The sequence below is a fragment of the Ictidomys tridecemlineatus genome, chromosome 1, assembly GCF_052094955.1.
Source record: "Ictidomys tridecemlineatus isolate mIctTri1 chromosome 1, mIctTri1.hap1, whole genome shotgun sequence".
Classification (NCBI taxonomy): Eukaryota; Metazoa; Chordata; class Mammalia; order Rodentia; family Sciuridae; genus Ictidomys; species Ictidomys tridecemlineatus.
The window spans coordinates 86,523,327-86,542,506 of NC_135477.1; the positions used below are offsets into that span (position 1 = coordinate 86,523,327).

Below are 19,180 nucleotides of genomic sequence, written 5' to 3' on the forward strand. Positions count from 1 at the left end.
CGCTGCTGGGCCCACCCTTTCTGTGGACCTTCAGAAACAAAAGGCACGACTGATGCGGGGCTGCTGTGTATCCTGCACATCAGTGGCCAGTATGTAAAATTCATCCTAAGTATGTAAAAATGCTGAACTGCTCTCACCACACATTTTTTTTTTTTTAAATAGGGGGCAAGCAAAGGCTTCCAAGGAAAGAAAGAGATCATTAACAAATGAGATAAACTAGAGGACCAAATATTTATGATCCACAAAGAAAACTCATTATCATTTACACTGGCATTGATTTTGAAAAGTATGTGGCTCACCCCTGACCAAAACAGTAACCATTTAAATTTGGCTTATCTGTCCTGAAACTAAATTCTGGTCTTGTTTGTGCTGCTGACAAAATGAACACAATCACAAGAAGTTTACTTAGGTGTGTTTTTATTTCTCTTAATTTTGAGAAAATATGACTCTACTGAACTTAAATGAAAATTTCAAATTATTATACAACCACATGTAAGGACTATTTGGAGATGCTAAAATGAGCCTCACGTACCTTTTCAGGGTCAAAGAGCTAAAATGATGGCAGGACACTATGAAAATCCATGTTTTCCAATATGGTAGGATAGGGGTTTAGATCTCTTAAATTCAGCAAGGGTATAATTTGCAAGCAACTATTCCCTGAAAAAAATTAGTCCGAATTGACCACATTTAGTGAAGGCCAATTTTTAGGGTGCTTGTCGGGGTCCCCGGTGAGTATGGCCACGTTCTTCCCTCAGCAGCTCGCACAGGGGAAGTCTCCTTTCTGAGGTTGTGGAGCTTTCTCTGTCTGATCTGGGTCTTCACAGTGGCACAACATAATAATTTCTCTGATCATCATGTCAGCACTCAATGAACTCAGGACTTAGGGAGAAGACTTGGTGTTAGCACAGCGTCAACCAAAGTTAGATGCCTGACATCTCAGAAAAGCCAACCGTTCACTTGAAGCAGGCCCCTTAGACCTGAAGAAGTCTGAAAATGAGGTTACTCAGCCAACAGGGACTGGCTGAGGGGCTGGAAGGTCCGACGGCTGATTGTCCTCTTGTTTAATAGCAATGTATGGGACTTCTTGTCCCTGGGGGTACGGCAGAGCAGAGTATCCAGTGAATAAGTGGTGATCTGGCCATTTATGTGCAATTTCCCATAGATCTCGTCAAATTTGGCCAGAAGGTTGGGTGCATCATCCTTCACTTTTTCCCTCACCTTGACCAACTGGAAGAAAGAGCACATCATTACATCTCTACAAGATTTCTTCCTTATTCTTTTTATTCTCTAAGAAACAAGAAACAGACCTGAGTAAAAATGTAAAGTGCACAATTAAAGTGATAAAAACCAGGGTTCTGGGGCACAAAGAGGCATGACTGACTGTAAGAGAGTTCACCAGCTACATGCAAAATTCAGAATTCATACTTGAAAACCACAGTTTCCTATAAAAGAGTGTTCAAATGGCATGTATTAAACAGTGTTACACATCAGGGAAGGACATCAAATATCAATGGAATTAACTTTGTTCAGTGTAATGATTAGAGTGGGATGAAGGGTCACACCACATCAGGCTTTACATACAGTCCATAGTAACTGTTTGAATTTAGCTTAAAAGCACATCAGACGGTCTAAATGGGACATGATCTGATTTAGGTTTAAAAAGCTGTTCAGAGAATGAATGGGAGGGTACAGGAACATGAAGATAATAGTGGAGGCCACTACAGCAGTCCAGAGAAGAAAGGATGGTGGTTTAGAATAGAGAAAAGATGAAGAAGTCGATATATGTAAAATATATTTTGGAGAGTGAATTTTGGAGGGGAAAATCAAGGTCTGTTTTGGATATGACTGAGACACATGTGATACACCCATGTGGACTTGGGGAGAGGCAGTTAATATACAGGTCTGGGGTGTAGAGGAGAGGTCTAGGCCAGAGGTATAAACAACAAGTATATAGCATTTAATTTTATAAATAATAGTGAGCTCAAGGTTAGTACCTGAAGCTACTTTCTGAACAAAATCAACATTGTGCCTAGTTTAATTCTTATCAAGATACAGCTTAGGTACATTTCTCAGTAAGTTCAAGATTCCTAACAAATCTAAGTGAGTTCAAGATTCCTAACAAATCCTTTGGTCATCTTCTAAATAAAGCATTTTATTTGCCAGCTGCACATTTCTCCAGCCAAACCTTCAGACAAGCAGCCTAAGGTCTTCATAATGGTTCTTGAAAAGAATAGCTTGTTTAGTCCTCACGTTCAAGGTGAACTGATTTAATGTGCAGCATATGGCTTCTAAAAGGAGCAAACACGCCAAGCTGGAGGGAACTGTGTGTTAACTGCATACACTACATCGGTTGTATCACCACAGAAATATTAAATGGCATCATGAGTCCCATGCTAAAATTTACGCAGAAAAGAGATTTTATTAATTTCATTTAAAAAAAGAAATCAACAAAAAAAAAATAGCTAATGCTTGAGTCTTTTCGTAACAGCACTGCAGAAAATCAACAATTCTTTTTAATACTTCTGGTGCAATAATAGCAACTTAAGTTTAGTCTTATTGCCACATTTTTTCCCCCCCGATGGTGCTGGGGACTGAACCCAGGGCCTTGTGCATGCCAGGCAAGTACTCTACCAACTGAGCTATATCCCCAGCCCCTTCACACATTTTTAATGTGTATAAATATTAAATACAGCATTTTAAAAATACAATTGACAATATTACACTCCATATACAATCCCTCATACATGTGTTTAGAACTAACTCAAAATCTACTGGACTTGTTATAAATCAATTCATTTCTCATCAAGCAGATCCCTGAGCGGTCTCATAGTAACCAGAGGTAATACACTGAACTAGAGATTAGTTTTCAAAGTAAAAAAGTCTTATATCATATATTTTTCCATGTAGGGTTTGTTTGGATGCTCCAGTCATGTAAATGGGTGACTGTAGGTCTAAGGAAGGACTAACATCAATGCTGTTGAGAAAACTGATTTGTATCAGTGTTATGCAATCATGTATGCATATGTGCTTGTGAATGCATGTATGTACACTTACATACATACACACATGATGGTACACAAAATTTGTTCATATTTCCAGTTCCTCTATTTTTAAAATTTATTCCAGAATGGCTCGGGTGGGCCACAACCTACAGAGCTGGGACCTCAAATACAAAGAAGCTTTAAGTTAACCATATCCAGTTAGTTTCCTGACACTTCCTTTGCCGGCAGGAAGAAGTCTTTGGGCAGAAGTGAGGAATAAGTGGAAAAGGGCTGGGAGGGCAACAGTTTGACAAGGGAGAAAGCAGCCACCTGCCACTTTGGTCATCAGCCTGGGCCAGGACTATTCAGGCAGAGGAAGGAGGAAGAAACAGGGAATAGGGCAGACCAACTAATAGACCACGCTGTTAGTCAAAATAATAATGCCAGTATTATTACTGACAATACAACCATTGTCAATAATTCATGTTCTCTTTATAGTTCTCCTCTCCCTTATGTTACATGGCATTAGAGATGTACAAATGACTACATTTCAAATGACCAGCAATAATTCCTCTTTGCATACTTAAGCCTACAATATGGCACAGGGGTTGGTTTCATTTTGCTTTCAATTCCTAGGAATTTCTTTTCCTCTTCATTTTTATTTAACTTTGTTTCTGAATTTTGCAAAGCACTTACTTTGTTCCAAAATCAAACATACAAGGCTCTGGTTGTAGCTCAGTGGTAGAGCTAGAGAGCTTTGTATGAGGCACTGGGTTTGATCCTTAGCACCACATAAAAATAAATAAATAAAATGAAGGTATGGTGTCCATCTACAACTAGTTTTTAAAAAGTCAAATATACAAACAAGGTACATTCAGAAAAGTCACAGTTCTCTCACTTTTTCACAACTGTTTTGATTAAGCTTTGGTTTTTCCATCTGTTGTTTTTCAAAACTCTCAACCTATATAAATATACAGTTATGTGTCACTTAATGATGGGAATATGTTCTGAGAAATGTGTTGTCAGGCAACTTATGTGAACATAAGTGTACTCAGACAAACAAAGATTACCATGTATGTTACTAGGCAATAGAGAGCCCTCCATGCTCCCACCCCTGTATTGGCAGTTAAATCCAGGGCCTCGCATGTGCTGGCCAAGAGCTTAACCACTGAGCTACATCCTCAGCCCTTTTTATTTTGAAAAATGGTCTAAGTTGCTGAGGTTGGCCCTGAACTTCCAATTCTCCTGCCTCAGCCTTCCAGGTAGCTAGGATTACAGGTATGTACCACTGCACTTGTCTAAGCAATATAATCTTACGAGAGTGCCATCACATAAGCAGTCAGTCACTGATCAAAATGTCATTACGTACTGCCTGCCTGTATGAACACACACACACACACACACACACACACACACACACACACACACACTCCCTTCTTAGAGCACACCACACTGATTTGTATCTTGCTTTTTTTACTTAGTAATATATATCCAAGTGGTCCATATATGTAGTGATCCACAGAATTACATGTTGTAGTTATTCCTCATTTCTTTTAGAGTTGCATAGCAGTGCTTCATATAAATACAACCTAATTTGTTCAATTAGTTCTCTAAGACAGAAACTGGGTTATTTCCAGTCTCGTTATTACAAAGAGCAACAAATAGCCTTCTACATACAGCTTCTTACATTTTTGTCAGTTTATGTATTCTAAGAAGTGGGAGGCTCGAGTCGAAGGGTAAATTCACTTATAATTCTACTACATATTGCTGAATGTCTCTCCACAAGGACTATACCAATTGCATTCCCTCCACCCTCATGAGATGATGATTCCTGTTTCCTCAGAGCCTTATTGCTATGGTTTGATGTGGTTTATCCCCCAAAAGATCATTTGTTAAAAGCTTGGTCCCCTGTGTGGCGTGGTTAAGAAGTAGTGGACCTTTAAGAGGTGAAGCTTAGTGGGAGGTCACTGTGGTCTCTGCCCTTGGAAGAGATTCTATGGGACCCTGAGTTGGTTCTTGTAAGAGGATTGGTATAAAAGAGTAAGCATGCCCCTCTCCTACTCTGGTTTCTCATCATAGCATGTGACTTCTCCTCCAGTAGGAGTTTCCACCATGATGCCATCTACCATGAGGTAACACAGCCAAGGAGGCCCTTGTCAGAGCCTGTGCCACAGTATTTGAACTTTCAACCTCCAAAATTGTAAACTAAGTAAACCCTTTTTCTTTGTAAGCAAAGAAATAGCAGCCTGAGGTATTTCATTACAGTAATGGAAAATGGACATTCAAAGAATAAGATGTCAAACTTTCAGATTTCTACTCATCTAAGGTATAAGTAAAACCACAGGTAAGTTTTATTTTGCATTTCCTTTAATATGAGTAAGGTTAAGAATCTTTCCAAATATTTAAAGGTCATTCATAATTCTTTTAAGTGAATTCTGTGCCTATCTCTTACCCATTTTTCTTTAGGGTTGTTGGTCCTTTTCTTACAATGTTTAAAATGTGTTCTTTATATATTAAGGTTAGTTAGCTCTCTGTATAATTAAAGTTTGAAAGCTTTTCCTTCCAACTTGTTTACCTTTTGACTTTGTTACGGTGTCTCTGCCATACCGAAAAGCAAAACAAAAAAAATTTTATGCAGTCAAATTTATCAATCTTTTCTTTTTTGATACTAAGGATTGAACCCAGGGTGTAGGGACACTTAACCACTGAGCTATATCCCCCGAGTTTGTTTTGTTTTGTTTTGAGATAAGGTTCTTCCTAAGTTGCTGAAGCTGACCTTGAACTCCTCCTGTCTCAGACTCTGGAGTGCTGGGATTACAGGCATGCGCCACCATACCCAGCTCAATCATTTCTTTTATTGATTTGGATTTTGACTAAGAAAGAAAATTTTCCACTGTCAGGATATAAAGTAATTCACTAATGGTTATACTTAGTGACTGCATTATTTCATTTTGAAATTTTCATATCTTATCCATTTGGAATTTATCTTGGCTTGCGGTACAAGAACAAATAAAATTTTTGTATTCCACTGGCTCTCTACTTTTTCTAGTACCACTTCTTAGAAATGTCTATCTATTCTCATTTATATGAGCACTGGCTTTTGTCTTCATCTAAGTATCCCTGGACTTGCAATGCTATCTCATTAGCTCACCCATTCATGTGCTATTGCCATGGTTTGCATTATAGAAGCTTTAATATGCTTGAGTATCTGCTCAGCCTTGTATTTATTATTGCTCTTTTTCATAGGGTTTTCTTAGCTATTCTTTCTTGGTTGTAATTGCATCTAAAACTACAGAAAGAAACACAGTGAAATCTTTATTGGGATCATATTATCTCATCACATTAACTTGGGGAGAACTGACTTTATGAGGCTGAATCTTCCTACCTACATGGTAGGACAAATTTTTAGGATGAAAGATACTATACCCTATTGTTTGCTATTAGGAATGACCGTGGGAAAGGAGATGTTGTGAAGCTCAAAAGAATAAGACAATTTCTAGGCTGATACCCTGGGGAGGGGGCAGAGAGTACACCATGCAAGGCTGGATTAAGAAATGCGTGCAGTCACCATGGGAATATAGAGAAAGGAGCCAGAGGCTGTCTATGGGGCAGTCATTCTTTTCTGATGATTTCTATTTTCTCCATAAAACAGGAAGCAAGGTCATTAACTGAGCATAAGACAAGAGGAGAAAAGTATTGGAAGCTTTAGGGGAAAGGAAAAAGGTGTAAAATTGTCATCCATGTGTAAAAGAAACAAAGCTCATGAAAACTGTGCACAGAAAAGAGAAACATAAACAAAGATGTTTTCCTAGACTATTAGAAGACATATTCTGTCGGAAGAAAACAAATCTTCGTATGCAAACAAAAGCTTTACAAGAGGAATGACGGAGCTTCCATGTTTGACATCTCTTTAAGGAGATGAGTTAAAGAATTAAGAAATCAGGTGAATATTTTTAAGAGTGCGTTTTCACTTTTAAATGATTTTTGCAGCACTTGCACACTCACCACTTCCTCTGAGAACACACGTTTTTTCACAAATATTGATAAATTTCCTTCTGCAGCATTCGTTAGTATATCTATCAGGGTTTCCACCATATTTGACTGGATATGGATAATAATCTGAATAAAAAAAGAAACAAGCAGGCAAAAACAAGCATGAGCCAGTATTTCAATGGTGGGAAACGCACCTAGCTACATAAGTTTGCATCAATAGGCACACGCCATGTTTTGATGCTAATTCCTAATACATTCAATCACTTGTGCAGGTTCAAAACAGTGCTTATGTTGTAACATGAGAAATTGAGACTGGACATTTAGAAGAGATTTCTGGGTTATAATTTTTGAACAAAAAAACTATCTTTAAGTCAGTGACCCAGTTCATGAAGAGGATGATTCATATTCAGCATCAATTCAAGGTTCCTTACATGGTCCTTGCCTAAAGGATAACCCTCCCACCACATGCACTAGCTGACTTTCCAGTTCAGAGAAAAGGAGCCCATCCTCCTACCCTGGCACAGAGCACATGCTCTGCCTACCATGCTCTGCATTTCTCCTCCTACTGGGCGTAGACAGCCTCTGGTATCTTTTTTGGACACCACTGTTGTCCACAACTAGTAGGAAGTGGAGAAGTAAAAACAAAACAAACAAACGATATTACTAGAGTTGATTAACAGCTGTGAGAGACAGGGAAGGACAGAGAGCTGAAGAGTCTAAATCTGCGAAGTGGGCTACATGCACTGGCAGTGGATCATGTTTTTTGACATCTAATCCTATGTTCTGTTCATTACCACTCAGGAGGAGTGGCCAGCTCCAGTCCTGGATGGGAGAGGCACAACCCTCCTCATCTTTGTAGGTCTGGAGAGGAGAAACCTGGGGCCTCACTGTCAGGTGTCTGAGTTAAAACCCTGACTCATATAATCTGCTGTGAGAACTTGGGTAACTGAACTTACCCTTTGACTCTTCATTTCCCTATCTATACTATGGAGGAATACTGTTTTGATAGGCCTCTATAAAATGAGCTAATGAAGGTAAAGTGCCTACTGTACCTTAGCTAAAATTAAATTAAAACCTGCCCATCTCACTATCTTTGATTTCTCTCTACTAACCTCATTTCAACTCCAGGAGAAGCTAACGATGATCCACCTATAGCACCTCTCCCACACTCTACTGGATTTTTTTCCTTCCTGATGCTCTGAACTATTGGATGGCTTTGGCTTTAGGGGAAGAGTTTCTTGTTAATTCCAGCAATTCTACTCCTGTCCCATCATAAAATTAGCACATCTGCAGGCCACTCCCCTCAGAATCAGTCACACACTTGGACACCAGAGTTGCCCATAACCAGTAGGAAGTGGAGAAGAATAAAAATTACATATGGTATCTGCTAGAAGACCAGGGTTCCTAGTCCTCTGGTGGCTCAAATGACAGGACCTTTGGGACTTTGGAGCTTTGCCAAAATGACGTCATTAGTATATCTATCAGGGTTTCCAGCCTCAGCCTCCCAGACCTGCCCTTAGCCTCTGAATTTTCAGGTTGATGCCCCCAAAGCTTCTCTTTGGACAGTGGGGATCTGCTATTCAGGTGGGGTGCTGAGCCCTGCTGGATCTCTACACAGCTGTTATTGTTCCCTGACTTTTCTGATGCTTCCTCTGCCTCACCATGAACGCCTTATAAACTCATTTGTGAGTCTCTTATATCCCTTTCTTGTGGCATATGTCAGTTTACAGCAGACCCATCACCAGGTGTCTGCAGATTGATTGAGTTGACAGCTTTCACACTCTTCCCCTCCCAGCTTATGCCCTATGCAAAGTATTTTATGGGCATTTTCCTAGAAGTCTCTTCTCTTCCAAGACCATCTCCTTCTCAGATTCTCTGTTGTCATTGGCTCCATCTTTCCCTCATGAGAAATCACTTTGAAAAGTTAAGTGTAGACTCCAGTATCCTTATCTATGACTTCTGGCCTAACCTTATTCTCTGAAATTGACCATAAATGTTGACCTAGTCATTCTCCCGAAGTCAATGGGCAGTGGAGTGGAGGTGACTTTTGATAATAACCACTAAAGTCTAGAAATGAAAATCATCATTACTGTTAAGTGTTACTATTTTTTTTCTGAGAAGCTTGGGAATTTTGTCTAATTCCCATTCTGAAATTTTTTCCTTTTTATTTAACTGATCTTATGTGAAACAAATACTACTAGTATTGGCAAATATTAATTGATTAAGTGCCTGGCACTATGCAAACTACCTCATACACTTACTTCTTTCAATGCCCCAAATAAAAGAACAAGTATCATTATGGTTTCAGATCAAAGGAAATCAGGATCTACAGAAATGAAGTAACTTACCTAAAATTCAGATGGTAAGAGGTGCTTAGAATTAAGAGCTTGTATTCTTTTAAACAAAAGCCTCACTAAAAGCAATCTGTTAGCAAAGAACGTCCTTCTACCTCCATCCCTTCAATCACACAGACCTGTCTTCCTTCAGAACTCTGCTCGACATGACCTCCTCTCCCAGACCTCAGTTAACCCGGTCTTGTCCTTCATTCCCTCTTCTTGGAATACTCCAATGCATCTGGGATCTGTTATCCTAGTTCATCTCACACCGCTCTTCACATGGTTCAGTTCCATGGAAATATTTTTTTCTTCTCAGCCCCTTGACTGTTTCAGGAGATGGGAAGCCCTTGAAAGCTGGGGACTTTTCTTGTCCAACTCCTCACAACACAAATGCACTCAGCACACAAGCAGGGCCTTGAAAGGAGCTGGCTGCATGGAGACTACGGTGCCTTTAATGATAATATGGTATTTTTTAATTTTTTATTGGAACAGGAAGGTTTAGGTGACTCACTGTTCAAAAACTGGGAGCGGTGACAGAATATGCTTTTGGGAGAAATATTTTGTCTTTGTTTTGGTTTTAGGGGTTAAAGTCATACATGTCTTGGTGGAATGAGTACAGCCCTTGCTGACCCAAGCAATAAGACTCCAAACAAGTGACACAGTAGTCCAGATAAGTCAATGGAGCCAATGGACCTTGGCAGACTGGCAATATAATAAGAATGAAAACAGTTGATATCTACTGAATGCTTACCATGCATCAGGCATAGTTAATGCACCATAGGTAATGAGCTCATTAATCACAAAGACATATGAGTTAGCTGCCACAGCTGGAATGCAATTAGCATGCAGGTTTCTCTTAAGGTCCAGTAAAGAGACTGGTGATTTTGTCACCATTCCCTCCCTCTTTCCGCATCTACAGGAGTCCTAGCTATGCCTTCTGCCTTCAGCATTTAGCCCTGTCTTACATCTGAGTATATCTAACCTTCCCACATATTTATAAACTCCTGGAAGCAACAGCTATTGACTCTTCTCATGGGGTGATTCTGTAACTTACACACAGAAGAGCTCAATAAAACAAAAAAAGAGCTCTTTTGAACTGAATGAAGACTTTAGGAGATCAAGTTGTTGTACAAAGACTAAAAATGCAAACATTTTACTATATTTCAAGTCTTATCTTTAACCATAAAGAAGTCACTTACATTTAAATTTGTGCAAGTTATGTTCTCTGGATTCATGATTTGAGAAAAAATGGATGCAGCTTTTGCTACCTGGTTCTGAAGGAAAACAAACAAACAAACAAAGTAAGTTATTACCCCAAATCATGAGTATTACTCTATCACAAAGATCATTAATGGAAGGCAGAATATGACTATTCACAAAGCCCCAGAGTATTCTGTAATCAAAAATAAATACTGTATAAACTATTTCATCCAATAGCATATAATTCTATGCTTTAACAACCTGCTTAAGTCAAATTTTTTAAGATAGCAACATTAGGTTAGAATTTTCTCTTGTCCCACTAGAGTTAGCTTTTAAATAAAACAAGAATGAGAAACACAAACACAAATCCTATCTCTGACATATAAACTTCAAACCAGAGAAGAGGTGGAAACACTTCGAGAACCCTGGAGAGGGAGCCTGGGAAGGTTTTTAAAGGATCTCACAAGGCCAACCTGAAGTGCACAACCTAAAATCATGTTTACAGTAAAGTCAACACAGTTCTAAACTAATGAGGGAAACTTCCTGGGTCCTTGTAGTGGCAGGTGAGCCAAGTCAAGGATTTCCACAGATAAGCCATGTTTGCAGGAAGCAGTGTGTGACTATGACAGCAGCACAAAAGAGACTGTCATTGAAAACCACCACAGTGCCTATTCTCATTGGCCAGGGAGAAGTAAACCTATACATACTTATAGGCAGAACTTTACATGTTATATAACATTAATAACATACATGTTATTAATTACTTTACCTAAACAAAAAGCCTGCTAGTCTAGAATAGGGTTCAGTGCCTGTTTCTTTGCCTCTCTCTTAAATGAACTTCCTGCAAATGGCTGTTCTAAGAGAAATTTGTATTTTTCAGTGATGAATAATCAAAAAAGATGTAGCACGTGAACTCCACAGAGACATTTTTTAAAAATGTTTTTAGTTGTAGATGGACACAATACCTTTATTTTGTTTATGTGTGAGGCAAGCGCTCCACCACTGAGCCACAACCCCAGCCCACACTGTGTTTTCCTTAAAGGAAGAAAGGAACACAGTAAAACAAAGATAAGAAAATAACTGGTAGATGAGGAAATTCCAATACAAGAATATTCCCAGGGATATCAAGGACACAAATGAGAAAATGAACAAGATCACATCAATCATAAGTGGAAAGAAATCAGGCAGACCTCAGATTTCTCCATGGCAATATTCCAAACCAGAAGACAAAAGAGCAATGCCTAAAATAATCTCAAGAAAAAGCAAGTGTCATCTCAAAAATTTAAACCTGGCCAAACTGTAAAGTACAAAAATAAAAGGCAAATAAAATAATTTTAAGGAAAGAGCTCAAGAGAATATTGCTCCTCTGAAAATATAGAAGAAAACACTTGAGCCAACAAAAAGAAGACTGGAAGAATAATAGCAAAGCAACTAGCAAGGAAGTTATTTAACTACATATAGAGGGCCAAGGCAAATGTAGGGAATATGGTTACAGAACAGACAGCAAATGTCATACACCAGGACAACAGGGCAATGGCAATACCAATAAAAAGAAGAAAAGGGAAAATGAAGATTAAAAAGTAAAGTATGCCATTTTCTTCTCTTTTATTACCTGTGGATCAAAAATATAATTTAAAGCTGATAAATATTTAAGAGAAAAGTGAACACCATGAAAGACAATGTATCAACTAAAATTAGATGGTAGTGAAGGACGAAAATAAGGAGAAAAAGAAAATATGCTAATGTCACCATCACTTATAGTGGGGAATTAATAGGTATTATCAAAGGAACTAGAGAATTAAGAAAATTCAATAAAGTTATAGCTTTAAGTAATCACTAGAGCAAAAATATAAAAAACACAGAAACAACCATATGGGATATTTTAAGTTAAAAAAATTTAAAGCACCAAATAAAGCACCTAAGATCATCTATATGTCATATAAATATAAATGGGTTAGGAAAGACCAGTACATATTATAAAGTTGAAATTTATGCAATGTACAAGAGATTATACTTAAAACAATTCAGAAAGAGTGGAAATCAAATAATGGGAAAATGTGTATATCAGGCATATGTAAACCTATTCAAAATAAAGAGAAATCCAAACAAGGAAAGAGCTATTAATATTGTACAAAGTTGAATTCAGGGCAAAAGCATTAAATACAACCAAGAAAGGCACTATATGAAAGTGAGCGATTCAAAAATATGACATGACAGTGGTGTTCATCTGTACTCTAAACAATGTAACCTACACAGACATAAAGGAAAAAAAGAGCTAAAAAAGAGATGAAATCATGTGCCTTAAACAATTCCCGTGAACAAAGAGGGAACAAGTGGATGCCGATTAAGTGAAGGACAAGTCTTTGTCCTTCAGTGATTTGTTTCCAGCAGCATATGGAAATGGAGCACAAGATATTCTGATTTCTAATTAGAAGTAAACAAGAGTTCTCAGCCGTATTGTACCAGCTGGATAAATAACCTGGTTTGGGTAGTATTTCTCTGCCATAAAATATCCTTAACTACATAGTAAACATACAAAATATTTTGTATTTTTAAGGTCTTGGAATAGGCGGGGCTCTTTAAGAGTGGCTAGTCCACTAGTGTTTCTCATTAGCTAGGATGAAAGTTACTAGAAACTTTCAATTTAAAGAAATTCAAAGCTGGGCCGGGGTTATGGCTCAGTGGTAGAGCACTTACCTAGCATGCTTGAGGCACTGGGTTCATTCCCCAGCACCACATAAAAAATAAAAACAAATAAAATAAAGGTATTGTGCACATCTACAACTAAAAAAAAATATATATATATATTTAAAAAAAGAAATCAAAGCTAAAGATATATATGTACATATACTTTTGTATGTATATACATAACATATACATATATATCTTTGCATGCAATTTGTCAGGTTGTATAGATTTTTTTATTAAGGATTTAAAAATGAACACACCATATAGGATTGAAGTATCTGATTTGATTAAAATTTTGTATATCACCAGATTTTTTAAAAAGTAAGTCAAATGCTAAATAACATAAAGTTGATTGTTATTATACTTTAAAAATTGAGTATACACACAATTACCTATTTATATGTGCTCATTTGTTATTCTCAAAAATAATGTGTGACTATGATGTAGTGAAAATAGATTTTACCAGCCACGGTTTCACTACTTTATAGTCAACTAAGTTTGTTCTTAATATTGGGAAGCATAAAGTATTTTGTAGAAGGGCCAAATCACAGAATAAAGGATAAAGTGAATTCGCCAACATTCCTAATATACAATGTTTATGCTTTCTTTAAAATTACTAAAAGATCAAAATCTCAGAAGTAGTTTGCTGCTAATATATACATATATTGTATAAAAATGTATATTCTGGTTTTCTTAAAAGCCTTGTTGTCTTTTCTACAGTGAACATTTTTATAAACTTGATTTAATAAAAATGTTAATTTTGGAAGTGAAGTTTTGTAAAAACTTTTTTCAGTCAAACAGCAATGACTTTATTTATAGACAGTAATAACAATTACACAAAAAGCCATACATCTTAATGCCTGTGTTCTGATATTCTAAGAGTAATGTTTACTGTATGTTTTTACATTTTTTCTGCCGTTAACATGAATGTAATTTTAAGAACAGCAGGATGAGTTCTTTTTAAAAAGATACTTTGGACCACAGTTTTTTTTCCAGTTTAAAGCAATAACTTTAGTAGTTTCTTTCAAAGTTTAACATGCCCAATATGTCATCTTAAATCATTCTGAAATTTGCAGATTTCTTTAAAGGAAAATTGTTGTAGAGGTCATCTTGATGAAATTGTATTCTGAAGTTTTGTGAATGAGTTAAATATTAATAGTCTCACGTGTTTTACAAATAAGCTTTTTCATAAGGAAAATATTGACTTTGGGATTTGCTTTTCTCTGGGAGCTCAAGTATAAAAATAATTGTTTAAAATTGCCCCTTCTTTTATCACTGGGTTGGAAATAGGGATAAAACCTGTACAAATATTTTAAATAATTTGTCAGGATAACTGTATTAATATTGATACCCAAATTTCACAATACCACTTAGGAAAGCCTTTTTTTTTTAAACAAATTACAGTTTATGTTGTTCAGAGTCTTATTTGAGATGTGTTGCTTTATTTTTCAATTAAAAATGGTTTTCTCCTAAAAAAAGGAGTGGATATTCCAAGGTTCCAGCTCTTTGTCCTTCATTGACTCTGAGGTATGACTCAGGGAGGTGTCCTCTCTGGGTTTCAGATGCATTCATTTATCTGATGTAGGGGGAATGGGGGGTTGAGAATGGATGCTAAGCCTCAAATTAATAATAGTAATTGGGTCTAACTATGAAATCCCATTCTAGCAATGGGCTGTGACAGGAGTCCTCATTCATCTAAGGTGAATTCAGCTTTGGAGAGCATTAAATTAAACTGCTCTCTGAGAGCATTACATAATAAACTGACCATTTGCAATCTTTATTTTAATTAACTAAGAAAATTATCTCCAGAGTCTGGCATTCCTCTCTGGTTCTCCACAGGATCTTGGCCAACACATTCTAAATAGAAATGCATGTTAGGTCCTCAACTATAAATAAAAACATACTTTACAGGCATATGTATAGATTGCCATGGCAACAAAGGCATTGTTTTCTTTACAGGAACTTTTTCTTTACTTCACAGTCAGAAGGGTAAAAAATTAATTAAAATAAAAAATAAATGAAAGTAGGGAAGTCTTGCCCACTCCCAATTTACTTATGTGCACCCCAAATCTTACCTGGTTCAGAGCTAACGCCACTGCAAAGCAGGAGGCTCTCCTGGAAAGAACATCTCCTTTGATTAGGGCTTCTTCTCTTAATGTAGTACAGATTTTAAAAGACTCTGGGCTATTCTGTGAGGAGACAGGATTGCTTAATAAATGTCATGAACTTTTAACTTTAAAACTAATTAATGTGCTTAGCATTTCAGATATTCTTTTGTAAGTATTTCCCAGAGCCTACCTCAAGTCAATTAAAAAGCTAAGCTCCTCATACAGCAAATAATGGTCTTTGCAAACAGAACAGGTTACCTACATGTTCGCCTCTCAAATCTAGCTTAACTTTACTTTTCAAGCTGTTTGTCAACTTCTGACTTGAGGCATCCAGGTCTCTTTGTATCTGGACAAGCTAGTTTCCAGACAGCCTGCTACTCTACTAAATAGTATAGTAATGTTCAGTAACACTAGGAAACTTTTCTGAAAGGATTTCCAATCTGAAAATATCTATATAAGCTTAAATATTTAAAAACATCAACACTAATATGAAGATAAATTGTAAAAGAATCTCCTGAAAACAGAAACCTTAAAAAAATTCAAGAATGTGAGTGACCCACAAACCAGCAAGACAACAATGGTGAACCAAATCCCTTTCCACCCCGTGTCACGCTGCAGGTGGATGAAGCTTTCGAGAATAGCACCAGCTGTGCGTGTGTCCTCTGTCATGCCAGGACTTACCTTCCAATCCTCAAACAAGTCTGCATTTGATGAGAGGGCAGTTCTCAGAACTGACCTGGAATCTGCACTACCTGACCAGCTAGGTTTTCCAACTTATCTCTACTAAGTGAAACAAGTTATTCTTGGACACAATGCAAGAGAAAAGTCTTCTTGCTCTTCTTATGCATAAGAATTGAATTCTACCTCAGCATGCACACAGGAAAGTGTCTTTAAATTGGCCAGAAAATTGACTAACTGATGCTCCAGTGTTGTGTGTTTTGTTGGCCTTCTGCTCCAGAAGGATCATAGGATGGTGTGGTTGGGAAGAATGTGATCTAACCCAGGTGTAAGCAAATGATAGCCCTTGGGCTATATCCAGTCTACGGCAAAGAATGGTCTTTATATTGTTAAAGGCTTATAAAAATAAAAAACAAAGAATATGTGACAGAAATTATATGTGGCAGAAACTGTATGTTCCTCAAAGCCTCAAATACTTACTATTTGGCCTTTTACAGAAAAAGCTTGCTGACTGCTGAATCCAACCCGCTCTCATTTTATAAGTGAGGTACATGCATGCTCAGTTCAAAGACATAAGTCAGTTGATAAAAAACTGAGACTAGACTCCAAGTTTCTCAATTTCCCATTTGGTCTCATTTCCACTGTTAACCCACCTGCCTCTCTGTTTTGGAAAGCTGGTACTGCTATACTAGGGAGCTTTTCAAAGGCCCATGTTCTTCAGCCTTGCTTGGTGTTCTTTTGTTTTCAGTATAAAATGATTCTGTTATCCAAATATCCAAAGATTAAATGGCATGAATGACTAAAGTAATGTACTGAGGCTTGGTCATTTCACTATTTCAGTTATCAATCACTGAACAAATACTAAAGGAATAGTTTTTATGTATAAGAAACAATCCTGGTACAGTAATGACATAAGGACTTGTAAGCCAGGGCCCCCATCCTTAGAAAGCCTTTTGAATGCCATAAACATTTATTAAAGACATGTCAGATATTAGGTACAGTGTCAGATGCTGGGATACAAAGAAGCCTCAGGGATCTCCTGCTCTAGCGAGGAGAAAGAAATCTGGGCAAAATTAAGTACAAGTATGTGATATAAATAAAGCACAATTAGGGGATGTTTGGAGGAGATGTCACTTTAGTACTGGCGATCACAAAAACTTCACAGATGAGAGCAAGGTAGTTCTGGAGTTTGACACAGAAGGATGCTCTGATTTCAGAGAAAATGGCAACAGGAAAAACAGATCTAGTAGAGTCCAGCATATGAGACAACTCTAGAGCAGAGCTTGACCCTGACACAGTCTCTTGTCCTCACAATCTACACAATCTTCAGAGAAGAGAAAAAGATAATTAATTGCTTTTCCCATGATCAAACTGTCAGACAAGACTAACTTGAGTTTTCTAAAAATGAATACATTTAAAATTGAAATATTCTCACCAGATGGAAAACAGACTTCAGAGAAACTGAACTTTATTTGTAGAGAATAAAAATAAACCCCCTTTCAAACACTACCCACAATGCCCTGAAAGTTAAAAGGAAATAGTCTTACCAGTCTGTAGCAAATTGCAAACGCAAGGACATAGGTGTCTTTGGTGAACTTCACATCTTGGTTTTTCATCTCTATCAACACTTCCAAGGCATCTGCCAAAAGTGAGGAGTGGCCAGCAGTGTTAAATCCATCTACTGGTGGTGCCCAAAGCTCTAACTTGTTCAGCACCATCTACTGAATTCAGTAGAATAAAAGCTGTTCTAAAGTCATTCAGCAATTAGCTAAATGTCAAATGATCAGGTCATGTAGGAAGAACTAAAATTTTAAAAGCTGCCACAATTTTAGCATCAGCAAAATCTGAAATGTTTCATTCAAGGAATAACATGCAATGTAATGTTTTCAAACTTAAATAATGAGGTCTCCATAATTTAGCCCCTCATAAGGGTCGTTTTTGCATGGGCCATTCCCCCCCCCCCATTGCTACATTACCAAAGACAACAGAATATTTCAGCAACAGGTGGTAGTACTTACTTTTATATTTGCCTTTGATAAATAACATATCCATCAAAATATTGAATGATGTGGAGTCTGAGAAGAAACCATGTAAATGCTAATGAAGAAAAACAATACAGTTTGATAAAAAGTTAAAACTATTAAAGAGGCATTTATACTGTATCTTCTCTATCCAAGTCTTATTCTTGCTGCATCTGGCCTCCTGAGATCTCTAATAATCTGAAATACCAAATATTTATTTTTTGAAAGAAGTTAAGCTGCTGCCCACTGTGTTGCCTTTGGGAATATGCACACTGAACAAGAGGCAAGAGCTCTCTGGGCTTCATAAATACAGTGAAGAACATCTGTATGAAATGTGGCTCTGAAGAAACAAACCAGTTAACCCCAGTAGGGTGGCCTTGGAACCTAGGTACCAACTATTAATACAATACAACAGCTATGAATATACATGGGAAGTAAGACAGAAGAGTCTCACACAGTCATTGTCCTCAGTTCACAAATGGATAACTTTTCGAAAACAATTCACTAAACTAGTGGTTCTCAACATTTATTTCTCAACACTTTTTCATCTTGTATCTGTTTATTGTAATTGACTAAAATTGCATATATTTTTGCATATATTCCTGTGGACATGTGGCTTTGAAATATGTATACATTGTGGAACGGCCAAGTCAAGCTAAATAACATGTGCCTTGCTTCACATACTTAAAATTTTCTGTGGTGAGAACACTTAAAATCTATTCTCTTTGCAATCTGTAAGACTATAATATACTGTTATTAACTATTGTAATCATGTTATACAATATAGATCTATTCCTTCTGACTGAAACTGTGCATTATCCTTGAACCAATACCTCCCTGACATTTTCCCCAAATGAATGCCATGATAATGTGACAGGTGATATTCACATTATGTCATTAAATGCATTGCTTAAGTTTGTTCTTTTTTGAGAACCTACCCTGTTCTAGATGCTGAGAAAAGACAAATGCTAAATAATATGCATACCCTGTCCTAAACTCTACTTGGGTTTATAATTTACTAAAGCTCAATTCTGGTGAAGGAGAAAATGAACAAGTGAATACAAAAGAATTAGAAAACTATAATTTCAGGCATCAATAAAGGCTCTGAAGAACAATGATGCAGGATAAAAGAGATAGGAGAGGCGTAAAAACCAGAGAGGGACGACCTCTGAGAA

General features: G+C 37.2%; 1 protein-coding gene across 4 annotated transcripts in view; it reads right to left on the reverse strand.

Moving 5' to 3' along the window:
• Positions 1-400: 400 nt before the first annotated feature.
• Positions 401-19,180, reverse strand: part of Ptcd2 (pentatricopeptide repeat domain 2) — a 29,135-nt gene continuing 10,355 nt past the window's right edge. For all 4 annotated transcript variants that reach the window (XM_005328963.5, XM_040271777.2, XM_013360205.4 and 1 more), the window contains 6 exons: positions 18,003-18,081; positions 17,532-17,623; positions 15,274-15,387; positions 10,510-10,584; positions 6,987-7,100; positions 401-1,227 (listed from right to left, as the gene is read on the reverse strand). In XM_005328963.5, coding sequence (XP_005329020.2) covers positions 1,000-1,227; positions 6,987-7,100; positions 10,510-10,584; positions 15,274-15,387; positions 17,532-17,623; positions 18,003-18,081 — 702 coding nt within the window. In that variant the 3' untranslated portion in view covers positions 401-999. The remainder of the gene's footprint in view (positions 1,228-6,986; positions 7,101-10,509; positions 10,585-15,273; positions 15,388-17,531; positions 17,624-18,002; positions 18,082-19,180) is intronic.